The sequence below is a fragment of the Trichoplusia ni genome, chromosome 20 (genome assembly GCF_003590095.1).
Source record: "Trichoplusia ni isolate ovarian cell line Hi5 chromosome 20, tn1, whole genome shotgun sequence".
NCBI lineage: Eukaryota > Metazoa > Arthropoda > Insecta > Lepidoptera > Noctuidae > Trichoplusia > Trichoplusia ni.
The window spans coordinates 1,782,866-1,798,385 of NC_039497.1; the positions used below are offsets into that span (position 1 = coordinate 1,782,866).

The following is a 15,520-nucleotide window of genomic DNA, read 5'->3' on the forward strand; positions in this document are numbered from 1 at the left end:
ATAGTGGTTATTATATCAAATAATTACAAGCTGTCTCTAAAAAAGGTAGATGACTCTTTTTTCAGTCTATATTCGGTATAAATAGTATTAATATTAACATTATTGCTAATTTTTATCTGGCTACTTCTTTTATTAAATATTACCCTCTGAGAATTTCAGCTTGCTAATTATTATTTCTCCTGAAAGTCATTTCACTCTTCGTCATTTTGAATGGACAAAACTATTACAAAATTTGTAGTATATACTAGTCTTAAACCTACACACGTTAATGAAACACTTCAAGCAATCCCAAGCACTATAAAACCTAAACCATCGACACTATCCGTACATAAACACCTCCATGTTATAACTGTAAGTTGCTGAGCGAGCCATTAACCCGCCATACTCCACATACGTCTTGCGTGCGCTTTCACCCAGATATTTTTTAATTAAAATTTCATATGGTGTCATGTGGACTAAAAGGGTACTGTAGTTGGCAGGGGGAAGTCGCCTTGATGTATTGCGTCGGTCACTTTATGTAGCGAGTGCCCCTGTCTTACCTGGCTTAACATCGTGTAATCAATGTGGATATGTTGTTACACACCTGGTGTATTACAGGGGAAGGCAGAGGTTCAGCTGTTTAGTTGTAACTCTAATAGCATGAATATGTAGAGATTTTTAGATACTGAAAATATTTTGAAGGTTAGGATAATTCTGAGGATTTTTCGTAGATTATACCTAAAACGACGACATGGGCACATGACAAAAAAGTTGCAAACGTGACTGGCAGGAAATCAAATTACTTTAAGTAAAGCCAATGCCTAGTTGTGGGTTAATAAGCTGATGATGATGTTACTTAATAATTAATGCACATTAACGAACAATAATGATTTTAATGTGCTCTCCTTGAAAAGTTGTAATCATGACCATTGGTAAGACTGGAACTAATACTGAAATAAATTTGGAATGCAGCAAATGTTTGAATAGGTGTTTAATTACATCAGCTGTGTAGTCAATGGAACTGGCGTATCATCGTTTGCTTAACTTATAGAATTATTTTTATCATTAAAGAAAAGTTTATAATTATTCAATTTAATTATCTTTGTCATGCTAATGAAGTGGAATTTTTGAAAAGCTGATATCAAATAGTTTTTGGGAAGAAAAATTTTAATCTAGTTATTCCATACATAGGTAGGTATATGGAAACAGACAGACAAACCTAATTTTAAAACTGGTTTTCAACTATTAAGTAATTACTGCATTATTTTGATACTACACACAGACGTTTCTGTTTAATTCATTTGCATTGACAACAATAGGTAATAAATTTTTGGAATCATGTCAGTTGGTACGATATATTATAATCATGATATTTTTGGAAGTAAGTATTATTTTGTTCCCACGAATGTTGCAACGAATTCATTAATGTATTAAATTATTAATTTATAAAACTTTAAAATATTATACTTCATGACCCTGATCTGGGGTCCACCAGCGACCCTGAAGAAATAACTATGGTCTGATGCACCAGATGGTGCAGATTGCCATTTCTCCTATAAAACTTGCAGCTTTAAGAGCTAGTGGTACAGATCTTTTCTTGGTGTTCATTAAAATTAAATTTCAATTAATTATCCCAACTTTGAAGGACTTCTTCAGTCAATGTTTATCTTGCACGCATTCTTAGAATAGGTGCATTCTATGGTGATGCATTCATTTGTTTTCAATATTAATAAGAATAATTAGTCGTGACCAATTTTTTTTATGCACCTGTGAATTTTTAAAGGGATCAAGCTTGATCTTAAGGCTGGCAAGAATCAAAGTAACTTTAGATAGACTACCTTCAGTAGTTTAATAAACGGTGAAGAAAAAATCACGAGAAAAAGTGGATCTAGATTTTAGAAACTGAAACCGCCAACCCGCAATGACCTAGCATGATGGTTATTGATCAGACTTATGGGAAGAGGTCTGGGCCTAGTAGGAGGTCTTTAATAGGCTTGTATTACTATCCTATATACGTGCGGGTCGGTAGTGTCGTTGTAACTACGCATGAGAAATTGCATGAAACTGGTAGCGTAGCCGTCTCATGCTTTGAAGATGTCCCAAAAACAAGTCTCAATTTTAAATCATGTATCGCCACTACTTTTCCAGTGTTTACCATCAGTAGGAACATGTCGATTGACGTAATTTCATACCACTTTGTAAGTAAAATGCACCTTTAATTAAAGTATATGATTCATATTTAAATATGTTCCTTCTATTTTGGACAGATATGTTTTCAAGTCTTTTTGTGTATACAGTTTGTATCATAAAATTTGTTTTCAGACTCCTAATTTAAATTATTTATGAAGTATTCGTACTTGAAGTGGTAAACACAATTTATCTTTGCGTTCTAAATAAATACTTTATAAAACTGTTAAAGTGTGATAAAAAGCAATTAGTTTGAACCCAATTAAAGATGTAATGCAAACCTACGGAAAATAAGGCTACCAGCTAGGTATAATATAAAAAAAAAGCAATTTTGCATGACATGGAAAGCCAGTAACAAAAAATGAGAAGCGGAAAGTTTCGTAAAGATCAAAAAGAACACTTAGGTTGAGAAAAAATCTAGTTGATAACACATTTTTCCAGCGATCAAGACCTAGGTCATGATGGCGCCGATGGCAAAAGTTTACTGGACATTGGTTAGTCAGGCCAGTAACAGCTCCAGTACAGGGCATCGTGGTCATAAGCGCCAGGCCATTAACAGAAATAATACAGGGCACAATAAACATTGGCGCTAGGCTAGCAACAGGGTCAGTCCATGGCACAATGATCGATGAAGAGAGCACCTGCGTCACTCAGATGTCAGTGCAGTCACGCAGAAGCAGTAGTTATTACAGCTTATTAAACAATTATAGAATTAGAATTTAATTTCCTTTGGTAAATACGAAGATAACACGAGAGAGGCCACGTGAAATTAGTAAAATAGTTTCAAGAGTATGAGTTATTGTGAAAACTGTTCAGTCCAACTTGGAAGTTTTCTGGGCAGATGTAGAACTAATTAGATAAAGCTATACAGCTCAGTCCTTGTTAAAAAAGGTAAACCGCCAAACCTTCTTCTACTGGTCTACTTTTGAAAGGGAATAAGGAAGATTTGGTAGATAATGAATATAGTTTGAGACTTGAAAAAGGTCGAAAATAAAATACTACCAAAATCTTATGAAGAGCATCTCATACCTATCATTTTTATTTTAATGTTTATAATGTTAAATATATTATATGCAAATACCTAGTTTTTCAAACTGCTTGCAACATGACGTTTCGTTTAATAGTTGATTTCACTTACAGCTGTTTATATTTTTATGTAAATGGTTGTGACTCAGTTCACGTCGGTTGATAAGGAACCTCAAATTTTTGTAGTTGATCAATAGTGAACGATGGAGCGAGTCCACTTTACAGTTAATGGGATTAAACATAGTGGTATGAAAAAAAAATATTTACAATTTTAATTGATTTTTTTTAAGTGCCTAAAACAAGTTTTGGTTTGGTTGACTGTGACGTAGATACAAAATTTTGGAATAATTTGGTTTAGGGTCTCGTCCAGTATTGGGTACCATTGGTTACTGTGAAATACCTAATTCGCTAATGCAAAAAATGAAAATATCCGGATCAGAATATAAATACATAGCATTGGGATTCGGATGTTCTAGTCTTCTGTTGCATAATTGCTTTCCCATTTCGGGCCAGTCCTCAGAATCTTGCGGCGCTTGCCTTCTGCTCGATAGTAACTAACAATTTGAGGAACATAAATCGATTTAAAAAATTGCTAATTATACTAGAATTAAGTAGTATTAGGATTTCATATTTTTCTCTTTGTGTAGTGGGATGCGAGGTGAGCTCGGACGTGACGCTGCTGGATTATGTCCGCGACAAGATCGGGCTGAAGGGTACCAAGTACATGTGCCGCGAGGCTGGCTGCGGCGCTTGCGTGCTCAGCGTGCGGCGCGGTGATACACCATCCTACGGAGTCAACTCGGTAACTATTTATCCAATTACAACCCGAAATAACGAAAAAAGAAGCCACCGCAGACACAATTCAATGTCACAATCCGATATATTATCAACCAAACAAGGAATGGACCGAAGATCAGGGATGAAACTACTTTAATTAATTAGTATATTGCGTAATTTACTCTATACATTTGAAAGTTCAAGAACGTTCACACATTTGTTCAAATATTCCAAATTTTGATAGTTTGTTCAGATGTTTTTATAAAAAACTGACGTAATTTCACGAAGAACAAGAAAGGTGCCGCTATGAGTAAACCCAAAAAATATTTTGAAACGTACACTAATTAACTTTTTTTATTTAAGTGTATGATGTCCGTGACTTCATGCCATGGCTTGGATATCACCACTATCGAAGATTTGGGGAACAGGAAGAAAGGCTACCACGCGCTGCAGACAACCCTGGCGGAAGACAGTGGCTCCCAGTGTGGGTACTGCTCACCTGGCTGGGTCATGTCCATGTACAGGTAAATAAAGCTTGTTGGTACATATTAGTCCTACTTAAAAGGCCCAAGATCCATTTTAGTATTACGTTTCCATGGCAACATGTAGAGTTGTGTTTAAACATTTGTTTGCTTCTGCTTTGCAGTCTTTTGCAATCAAACCCAGATATCACAATGTTGGAAGTCGAAAGATCGCTTGGCAGCAACGTCTGTCGCTGCACAGGATACAGACCGATCCTTGACGCTTTCAAGAAATTTGCCAAAGATGCTCCGAGACAAATAACTCTCCCTGACATTGAAGATCTTCACATCTGCAAGAAGACAGGCGAAGAGTGTGATAAGAGTAACTGTGAGGAGAGTGAGTGGTGCTTTGTGGATAAAGAAGATATTATTGAAATTAAATTGAAAGATGGGAGACTTTGGGTGCGAGTGCTATCAGTAAAAGACATCTTTAAGATTCTGACCAGAGAAGGCGATAGTTCCTATATGCTTATTAATGGGAATACCGGAAAAGGTTAGCAGAACATTTCAGACTACTGGTTTACTGCCAGTGTGTGTGATATAGACGTATACATACATATATACATTATAATTTGTTTTTTTCCAGGTGTTTATCCAATTGATGAGTATCCTCGGCTTCTTATTGATATAAGTGGAGTCCAAGAACTGAAAGGCTACGTTTTAGATCAGAACCTAATAGTTAAAGCTGGAACAACACTCACTGAGTTTCTACAAATACTTAAGACGGTTGCTAAAAATGAATATTTTGAGTACTTGCTGAAAATATACGAACACGTTCAGAAGGTCGCACATATCCCTGTTAGAAATGTAAGTATTCATTAACATTATTTTTCCAAGTATTACTAAGACACGACTTACAACAAAATTTTATAGTTTTGTGCTTTAATCTTTGACATTTGCTGATCGTATATAGCTCGGGTAACTGGGTTAACTGTTTTACAGTAAGCGACTGATGATGGGCTCTATCACTATCGCTTATCTAATCCGGTTAGACTGAAGACCGACTTCAGTTATTTTCGTAAGTGGTGTGCAGTTTTAGAGGATAATCACTTTCCTATTATGTTTTTTTTTAGTTGGGGTCCATCGCTGGCAATCTCATGTTGAAGAACAAAAATGCATGGTTCGTTTCAGATATTTTCGTACTTTTAGAAACAGTTGGGGCTCAAGTCACCATACGTAAGTATAAGGTGTTTTTATTTTGTTCCTATTGCATTCAAAAATAAAAAAACAAATAATTTGACTTTTAGAAATAAGCTCTTTGGTTACGAGGACCCTGACAATGCAACAGTTTCTGAAGACGTCTATGAAGGGACGAGTTCTTTTGAACGTTATGCTCCCGCCGTTGAGTAAGGAGCACAAACTAGTTACCTTCAAGGTGAGCACTTTACTCGTTTCTTCACCAATTCGAAACTAGATCGAGCTGCTCTTCTATTCCGTATTTTTAATAAATTTAAAACTACTTACTTCAGGTAATGCCTCGCTCAGACAGTGCCCGTGGAATGATAAATGCTGGCTTCTTATACAAAATGAAATCAACCACTAGCAACATAGTCGATAGCGCTAGGATTGTGTTCGGCAACATTTCACCAACATTCGTCAGAGCCACTGCCACGGAAAAGTACCTGAAGGGAAAAAACTTGTTCACAAATGATACATTAACTACAGCATTAAAGACGTTGGATAAAGAGCTGGTGGTTGAAGAAAATCCGGGAGAACCACCCGTCGCGTATAGAAAGCAAGCTGCGCTGGGATTGTTTTACAAAGTAAGATGACCGAACAAAACATAAAATAAAACACTTAACGATTACATAAAGAAAAACAATAAATGTATTGACAGATACATATGTAACGTATGCACATGGCATATGCAACATTTTTTTTTTTCTAATTCTACATAATGAATCAAATGTCCATTTTACAGGGACTCTTGAAGTTGGCTCCGGAAAATACTGTGAATCCCCGCTATCGATCCGGAGCCATCAAACTTCATGACGAGCGGCCTTTGTCAAGAGGATATCAGTTGTTTGAAACGAATCCAGAAAAATGGCCCATTAATAAACCGGTTACCAAAGTTGATGGTTTGGTAGGTAACACTCCGTATCCAAAGGCCTTGATGTAAACCAAGATCATTACAGACTTGTACATGATGATATGTAGAATATTATGGACTAGTACAAATAAATTTTATACCTCATAAACTTTCAGATTCAAACAGCTGGTGAAGCTTTATACGTAGAAGACCTGCCAAGATTTCATCAAGAAGTGTTCTGCGCTTTTGCACTCAGTACCGTTGCTCTTGGAGATTTGGTTTCAATTGACTCTAGCAAAGCTCTGGTAAATAATTTAATTTAAGAAATATTCTCGTTTATAAAAGTTTTATAAGTTTTCTTTAATGTTTTTCGTGTTTTCAGGCATATCCCGGTGTAATAGCTTTCTATTCCGCTAAAGACATCCCGGGCGCGAATACTTTTACGATGCCCGATCAACTGTTGTTTGGTTCGACCGAAGAAATTTTATGCAGTGGTGAAGTAAAATACTATAACCAACCTATCGGAATCATTGTTGCCGAGTCTCGTCACATAGCTGATACAGCTGCTAAATTAGTTGTCGGTGAATATACTAACGTTAAAGAACCTTTGATTGATATTCGTGATGCCAAAGATGATCCAAACAGAACGACAGCAGCCATGACCATGGAGGCTACTGATAGAGGTGAAGATGTTGTTAAAGAAATAAAAGGACTAAATTCAATTTATGGACAGTACCATTTTACTATAGAGACCTTGGTTACGGTTGTTAACCCCTCGGATCAGGGATTCGATGTGTATAGCTCAACGCATTGGATTGAGGGAGTGCAGATGATGATATCGAAGGCATTGAACATAGACCAAAACAGGTAAATTAATGTTTTAATCAAGAACAAAATTGTAAAACGTAAGTAATTTTATTGAAATCTGTTCAAAATTTACCAGGGTTGATGTACACACTCGTCGTGTCGGAGGCTCTTATGGACTCAAACTGTCTCGTGCAAATCAGGGAGCAATTGCCGCGGCATTAGTTGTGCAGAAATTAAATAGACCTTGTAGGTTTATACAATCTTTGACAACCAACACCCGGGCCCATGGCAAGCGCTTACCATGTTGCTCAGAATTCAACGTAAGTTTACTACTTTTGCTTTAAAAATAGATATTTCATTAAATGAGGCTGTTTTTAATTTAATTTTTTATGTTTTAGGCTGGCGTAAATAGCTCGGGTCAGATCCAGCATATAGACTACAATATCTACGAAGACAATGGATACACAGTGAATGAACGGTTCTCGTTAATTGGCCTTGAAGTGTTTAATAATGCCTACAATAAATCAAGGTGGAACTACAAAAGCTTTGACTCAACAACCGATACCGCATCAAACACTTGGGCAAGAGCTCCAGGTAAAGTATCTTACAAATGTTTACTTGCTCTGGTAATTGAGAAATGAGTAAATATTTCTCATCACACTTTAAAAATTGCAGGTACGTTGGAAAGCATCGCTATGGCAGAGCTTGTCATGGAGCAAATTTCATATGAAATGAATTTAGACCCTATAGATGTAAGGCTCGCTAACTTAGACCAAGAATATGAAAGTTCTCTTAAGGAGATGCTCGACACCATTCTCGTAAAATCTGATTACAAGAATAGACGAAACTTAGTTACTAAGTTCAATCAGGAAAACAGATGGAAAAAAAGAGGTTTGAGAGTGGCTTTTCTCAGATGGTCTCCCACGGGTGGCTTAAACTTGTACATAAATATATCAGTTTACCGTGGTGATGGTACCGTTGCCATAACGCACGGGGGTATTGAGATGGGTCAAGGAATAAATACCAAAGCAGTGCAAGTCGCAGCCTATTTGTTGAATATTCCTATGGACAAAATTCAGATTAAAGAAAACAATACTATGATTGCTCCCAACTGTTATGTGTCGGGAGGAAGTCTTGTAAACTTCAATGTAGTTGTGGGGGTTAGACGTGCTTGTGAGGAACTCCTAGCTAAACTTCAACCTATAAGGGACCAGATGGATAATCCTACTTGGGAAGAGCTTATAACAGAAGCGTATGCACAAAATGTAGAATTGCAAGCTCGTGGATTTACTAAAAATACGGAAGAATATCCATTTCCAGCTTATGGAGTAACAGTATCTGAAGTAGAAATAGATGTGTTGACTGGAGAGTTGGAGATAGTGCGGGTTGATCTTATTGAAGATGTCGGTCTAAGTATTAGTCCTGAAGTAGACGTGGGACAGGTAAACAATATTTTATCCAAGTACGATAAACAGACTTTTGGTCTAATTTTAAGTAAAAATAATAAAAAAATTGTATAAGTGAAACTGGTATAGCTACTAAGCATAGTATGGTTTTCATGTCTTGGTTTTAAAACTATTTCTATTAAGTGCACTCCCATTCGGCTTTCTAATATTCGTGTCATGTACTTTCAGGTAGAAGGTGCTTTTATGATGGGTCTAGGATACTGGACGTGTGAGAACCTGATGTATGGGAAAAATGGAGAGCTCCTGACCGATAGAACCTGGAACTACCATGTACCTTTATGCAGAGATATTCCTCAGGACTTGAGGGTTTATTTCAGAAAGAACTCTTATACCGAAGATGCCATATTTGGTTCTAAATGTAAGTCTAATGAACTTTGAATATATATATACAGCTTAGTTGGTTACTTAAATATTGTGAGAAATAATTGTTTAGTTCGAAAAGCTATTTGCAGTTTAATTTGGTCACGTGACAGCTGTCTTCTTACCAACTATCAGAATTTTTTACAAATGCTTATCGTTACTGATTCCATTATGTTACGTGTCACAGGTATCGGTGAACCACCGATATGCATGTCCATCGTCATAGCCTTCGCTATAAGAGAAGCCATCGTGGCTGCCAGGCAAGAGTCGGGCATTTCTCCACAAGAATGGTTCCAAGAAAGTAAGCATGGGTTGCATTTTTTTTCCTTTTGAGTTTGATGATAGATAATTTTTTGGTGAAAAATAATTTATCTTTTCTAGAAACTTGCCGCACTCATTAAATCAAAATTCGTATTTATTAGGATATCGGTTGATCTTCAAACAGCAGAATATTGCCTGCTTAATTTTCTATGAGACGAAACATCAGTAATAATCAGAACATTAATCATTTTTATGATGCTTACAGATGGACCTTACACGGTCGCCAGGAACTGCCTGTTGGCGTCGACAAAAGTTGAGGATTTCAAATTTTATTAAATTGTTTTTGTTGTCACCTTTCAAATCAAGCCTTTTATTGGAATCTGTTAAAGAAATCTATTGATATCCTGTATTTAGAAATGCAAATAGATCAGTGACAAATAATTAAAATCAATGTAATTTACCTCTATGTTCAGGCGTAATCATTTGCAGTGTGTATATTTTTGTCATAATTTAAAAGCGATTTATAATAAAAGGTCATATTTTTCTTGTACTTGATTTTTATTTTAGACCGTGCCTTAAAAAAAGGTTAAATAACATAGGTGAATGCCAACAAAATACACAAAAGAAAAAAATAAGAGATTATAATTTCATATCAATTCAGTAGTCAACTGTACTGTCAGTAGGTACTGCATACCAGTGGCGAAGGCTCCATACAACTCGATTCCTACCGGCTTCCCTTTCGAAATATAGAAAATACTAGTGTCTATTATTTTTCATTATCATTGAAACAAATAAATAATTTACGAAATTATAGTACTATAAAAACTATAAAACAATAAAATTGCTTTTAAAAATAACTATAAAAAAAATTCGCCTACCATTTTACACCGCGCAATAAATCCCGCTCACGCACATTTGGCCGTCGTTAGTAAGGACTAAGGTAACTCGTAAGGCGAAACAGGAATCCAGTACAAAGTTTCTATTGCACCGATCGTGACCTTGACGTCACAAAGCGTGCCAATCTTAGGAGCTAGGGAAGCCGCAATTTTTCGAGTTATAGGGACGGAGAGATACGCCAGAACGAGATAGAATGATACCGAACTTCGTTGTCCGCCGGAACGGGATAGAATGATAGTTTCTTTTCACTTTTGGTTCGCGGTCATTTATCTGTCAAACTTTATATTATTTTCACCAGACCATTTGCATTTCATTCGATATATTAGTATAATAATTTAGAATTGGTCATGTACTATTGTTGAAATTTATTAAAACTAAATTAGTGTAAACTAGAGTGAATTAGTGATAGTTTTGTGTCGTGTTAGTGCAGTGTGGTGCAGTTTAGTTATATTGTTTGGAAGTCGTCTATTTCACGCAGGTATTTAGGTAAGTTGTTTTAGTTTGTGGTTTTAATAGAAGCAGTTGTTATTTAAGTAGTAATATGTTATAATAGAGTAACTTCGATAGCATGGCGGCATTAGTGAACGTAGAATGCTGCCTGACAGATTATTTGTTGACTGAGGAAACATCCTTTTCAAAGTTGAGTTTTGAAAATAAAAAACACGTAATTCATTTAGGCCGTGCTTGCCCTGACATGATTATCACTACATAGTATAAAACAAAGTCGCTTTTTCTGTCATCATGTTGTATGTCCCTATGAACGCTTAAATCTTTAAAACTACGCAACGGATTTTGATGCGGTTTTCAACAATAGATAGAGCAATTCTTGAGGAAGGTTTTAGTGTATAATAAGTTTAGGTTTTGTGTAAACTGACAATATTACAACGATATTAGTTAAACATGTCGGAAAAAATTAAGCCATTCGAGAGCTTTCCTCGAGAACGCTGCCAAAACCTTTTGAGTTACAACAAAACTATGTATGGCGGGTTTGTACCTCTTTAATAAATCTACAAAAAAGTCCGCGGTGGTATATGTCTATCTTCCAAGGATAACCCACAATAACCATTTTTATGTGTTTTCTTAATACAGTAAAATTATGGGTTATTTACGAACCTATTTTTAACAATACAGTATTAATCCTTATCCAAATAAATAAGTTAGATATATTATACATGTAATATAGAACAAAATTGCCTTTTACACTACACCAAAAAAGTGAATAGGTAATGAGTTATCGTAATATTAAAATCTCCGCGCGAGAAATTAAAAATCGATGAAACGTAGCGAAGATATCGTTGGCATCTATATACTAATATACTTATACTAATATATAAAGCTGAAGAGTTTGTTTGTTTGTTTGTTTGAACGCGCTAATCTCAGGAACTACTGGTTCAAATTGAAAAAATATTTTTGTGTTGAATAGACCATTCATCGAGAGAGGTTTTAGGCTATATATCATCACGCTGCGACCAATAGGAGCGAAGAAAAAGTCATAATTTATATCTTCTAACCACGCAGACGAAGTCGCGGGCAACAGCTATTTTATTATAAACGAGGCGATGGGTTTTTCAAACATTTTAATAGTTCTTTTTACAACAAGTAGGTATCCTTGGCTCACGGGAAATGTTTTGTTTTCCTTGCTTGTTATGCTCAGATTCTAACAGCTTATGGAGCCACACGGGATTTAATGATATTATAATCTTACAAATTCATCTAAAAACATGTTCAGACCGAAAAACATATCCGTAGTTGTTTATCATTGCATGATTTCGGAAATCATAGGATAGAAACATTTTTTGCTAATACGCATGTAGTTCATAATAAGAATGCTAAAGAAAATTCATCGTACAAGATATAAGATACAAGCCATAATAACTAGAATTCACGCATTACAAGCAAGGTAAGGTTTTTTTTTGGTCCGGCTTCCCTTCTAAGAAAATTCACCCTTCGCCACTGCTGCATACTGCCTAATTAAACTTAAAGTCAGCAGTTTTTGTGGAAGTAAGTAAACAACTCCTTTCAACAGTATATGGACCATCTGAAAAAGAGACAAATTAATGTGACAAAGTGTTAATATACACGGTGATTTTGTAGTCGTCTTACAAATGTAGCCCAGTTTATGTATCCGACGTAAAGTACCCCTAGGCGCGATTATTATTTTTTATCATCAACTAAGATAATAGGTACGAAGAAAAATGAAACAAGATAAATCTGAAATATACTCTAAAAAATGATAAAAACGCGCCCATCACCATTGTTACAAAGCTCGAACCGCGCTCGCAACAGAGCTGTGTTTCTAAAACTACGAATTGCATCATAATATTGAATAAAAATTGCATTTTAAATTTATTCAAATCTCATAAATACCTATTTTTTATCATGAACGTGTTCTAGTCATTGGATACATGAACTGGGCTGCGTTTGTAAGACGACTAAAAAATCACGGTGTATCCGTGATTTTTTAGTCGTCTTACAAACGCAGCCAGTATCAATTCAGTATCAATTTAAAAAATTGTCATGTCACACGCCAGAGCCAGAGTGAACCTACTTTTATTCACACTTTTATTAAGAAGATCTATTGCTAAAGTAGTGAATAAAATAAATGAAAGCTAGCATCATGATAGAATCAAATGTGATCGATTAAGCAATATCAGTTGTTAATGAAATGTATATAAGGCTGATTATCTCAAGCTTAATTAGCTTGAAAATATTCAAGACCCATAAAAAGAATACTGTGAAAGATGATATAAGAAAATTAATGGCAAACGATTTTAAAATTGTTATTTGCAAGAGATGATAAACAGGGAGCTTTAAACGCTCGTAGTAAAAAACCTTCTCTAAACCACTGTTTTGTTGGGATGCCAGACTCCAGCCTGGCAGAAACAATAGCTTCTCGAATAGCCAGAGCTATGACCACCGCCATACATATTGGAGGTTCACCAATACCTGTGGCGAAACGAATATTAAATTTTATATGCCCCTGAAAATTCTATGAAATTATAAATTGTACTTTAACATTTCATAGCGTTTTTAGGTGTGCACTATAAAACTAAAATACAAGCTTAAGTAAAGTGTTTACTTGTTCAATGTATCTAAGTGCATAGTAGCTTTGTCAATTGTACTTACACTTGGATCCAAAAATCAGTTCCTCAGAGTAGGAATTCTTCCTGAAATAAACTCTCCAATCTTGCGGAATATCCCTGGCTAGCGGCACGTTGTAGTTCCATGTTCTATCAGTCAGGAGTTCTCCAGTTTTTGAGTAGACTAGGTTTTCGCACGTCCAATAACCCATACCCATAATGAAAGCTCCTTCTACCTGTTTGAAAGAATAATATATTTAAGTTTATTTAACGTATCTTTAGAAAATTAGTTCACTTTTAAAAGCATAAGTAATTTTGCGAGTGAATATAACAAGGTACTATGTGTAAAGTACAGTAAAGTAAATAAATCATTGGTAACACTAAGTTTAGTACAGAATGAGAATATCTATAACCTATGTATATGAACAATGCCATACTTACTTGACCTACATCAATCTCAGGACTAACACTCAAACCTGCATCTTCACAAAGGTCTACTCTCAATATTTCTAACTCTCCAGTTAGAACATCAATTTCTACTTCAGCGAGAGTAACGCCGTAAGCAGTATGAGTATATTCCTCGGTCATTTTCGTGAAACCATGAGTTTTTAAATCGACATTATTGTTGTATGCTTCAGTTATTAATTCTTCCCAAGTAGGATTTTCCATTTGATCTCTCACAGGCTGAAGTCTCACCAAAAGTTGCTCACAAGCTCTTCTCACGCCCACTATGACATTTTGATTCACAACACTTCCACCAGATAAATTGCAGTTAGGAGCAATCACGGTATTATTTTCTTTAATTTTAATTTTCTCGATTGGAATATTAAGAATGTAAGCTGCAACTTGCACTGCTTTCGTGTTTATTCCTTGTCCATTTCTGCAGCCCCGTGAGTTATAATTACAGAACCATCACCACGGTATACTGATAGATTGACATATAAGTTTAATCCACCAATAGGAGTCCATCTTAAGAAACTAAATCTCAAGCCACGTTTTTTCCATCTGTTTTCAATGTTGAATTTCGTTACCATGTCTCGCCGATTCTTGTAATCAGATTTTATGATAATACTGTCAACCATTTCCTTAAGATCACGAGCATACTGTGAATCTAAGTTGGCAAGTCTCACATCTAGAGGGTCTAATTCCATTTCATAAGAGATTTGCTCCATTAAAAATTCAGCCATAGCTATATTTTCTAATGTACCTGCAAATTAAATTATTACTATGTCGCAGGATAGTTTATATTATTTATTTAGTTTATATTTACTTTAAGCAAAAGAGCCAAACTAAAGGGTGCACATAATAAGGAAAAGTTAAAAATACCTGGAGCTCGAGCCCAAGTGTTCGAAGCAGTATCAGTAGTGGAACTAAAAGTCCTAAAGTTCCATCGAGATTTATCATAAGCGTTGTTGTAAACTCCCAAGACCGAGTAAATTAAACTGTTCGTTAACTATGGACCCGTGGTCTTCGTAGGAAGCCAAGGTTAAGTATTGGATTTTTCCAGAACGATCGACGCCTGTCTGAAAACATATAAAATGGAGAAGTTATACACGCTATTGTAGGTGTTCTTCATGTTCCCACTCTTGGTAGACATATATCCTAAATTCTAGAGTAACAATCTTTTTTCACAGGTTAGCACCATCCACTGCATTGTTGCTTGCCTTGAAATTTTAATCACGATTTATGAAATTAAACACGAATCTTTATAAATTAAAAAGGAAACCTTGCATTTGACAGTTGTATGTAACAGTGCAAAACAGTCTATTTTAATAAAAACGTATCTCACGGCTCCCTTCAATATCTGCGAAGGTCGCGTGAGGCGTTCTTATTCGTACAGTAACAATATTCGGGCGGCATAAACAATAAAATATCAATACTAAGGCAAATATCTGTATAAACTCACTTCAAACTCAGAATGGCATGGTAATCTCTTTCCTAAAGCACGCATGTTCGTTGTCAAAGACTGTATAAATCGGCAAGGCCTGTTAAGTTTTGTCACTACCAGAGCTGCAGCAATTGATCCCTGAATTATGCGCGTCAGTTTGATGCCAAAAGAGCCTCCTACTCGACGCGTGTGCACGTCGATGCTATTAATAGTAAGCATTGTGATATTAAAACATCTTATGT

At 35.7% G+C, this 15,520-nt stretch overlaps 2 protein-coding genes and 1 pseudogene across 2 annotated transcripts; 2 read left to right on the plus strand and 1 right to left on the minus strand.

Annotated features, from left to right (window-relative positions):
• Positions 1-3,344: 3,344 nt before the first annotated feature.
• Positions 3,345-8,313, plus strand: LOC113503932 (probable aldehyde oxidase 4). Its single transcript, XM_026886077.1, has 15 exons — positions 3,345-3,438; positions 3,840-3,994; positions 4,333-4,493; positions 4,616-4,983; positions 5,077-5,297; positions 5,564-5,666; positions 5,738-5,865; positions 5,960-6,253; positions 6,412-6,573; positions 6,696-6,824; positions 6,902-7,386; positions 7,463-7,646; positions 7,725-7,920; positions 8,002-8,144; positions 8,284-8,313. Exons 1-15 carry the CDS (start codon positions 3,396-3,398, stop codon positions 8,311-8,313), a joined length of 2,802 nt encoding a protein of 933 aa, XP_026741878.1. The 5' UTR covers positions 3,345-3,395.
• LOC113503739 (xanthine dehydrogenase/oxidase-like) lies at positions 8,249-9,955 on the plus strand. The gene is made up of 4 exons (XM_026885822.1): positions 8,249-8,768; positions 8,961-9,150; positions 9,340-9,453; positions 9,679-9,955. The coding sequence occupies exons 1-4, from the start codon at positions 8,331-8,333 to the stop codon at positions 9,747-9,749; spliced, it is 813 nt and encodes a 270-aa protein (XP_026741623.1). The 5' UTR covers positions 8,249-8,330; the 3' UTR covers positions 9,750-9,955.
• Positions 9,956-12,277: 2,322 nt separating this feature from the next.
• On the minus strand, positions 12,278-15,497 carry LOC113503933 (annotated as a pseudogene).
• Positions 15,498-15,520: the final 23 nt, after the last annotated feature.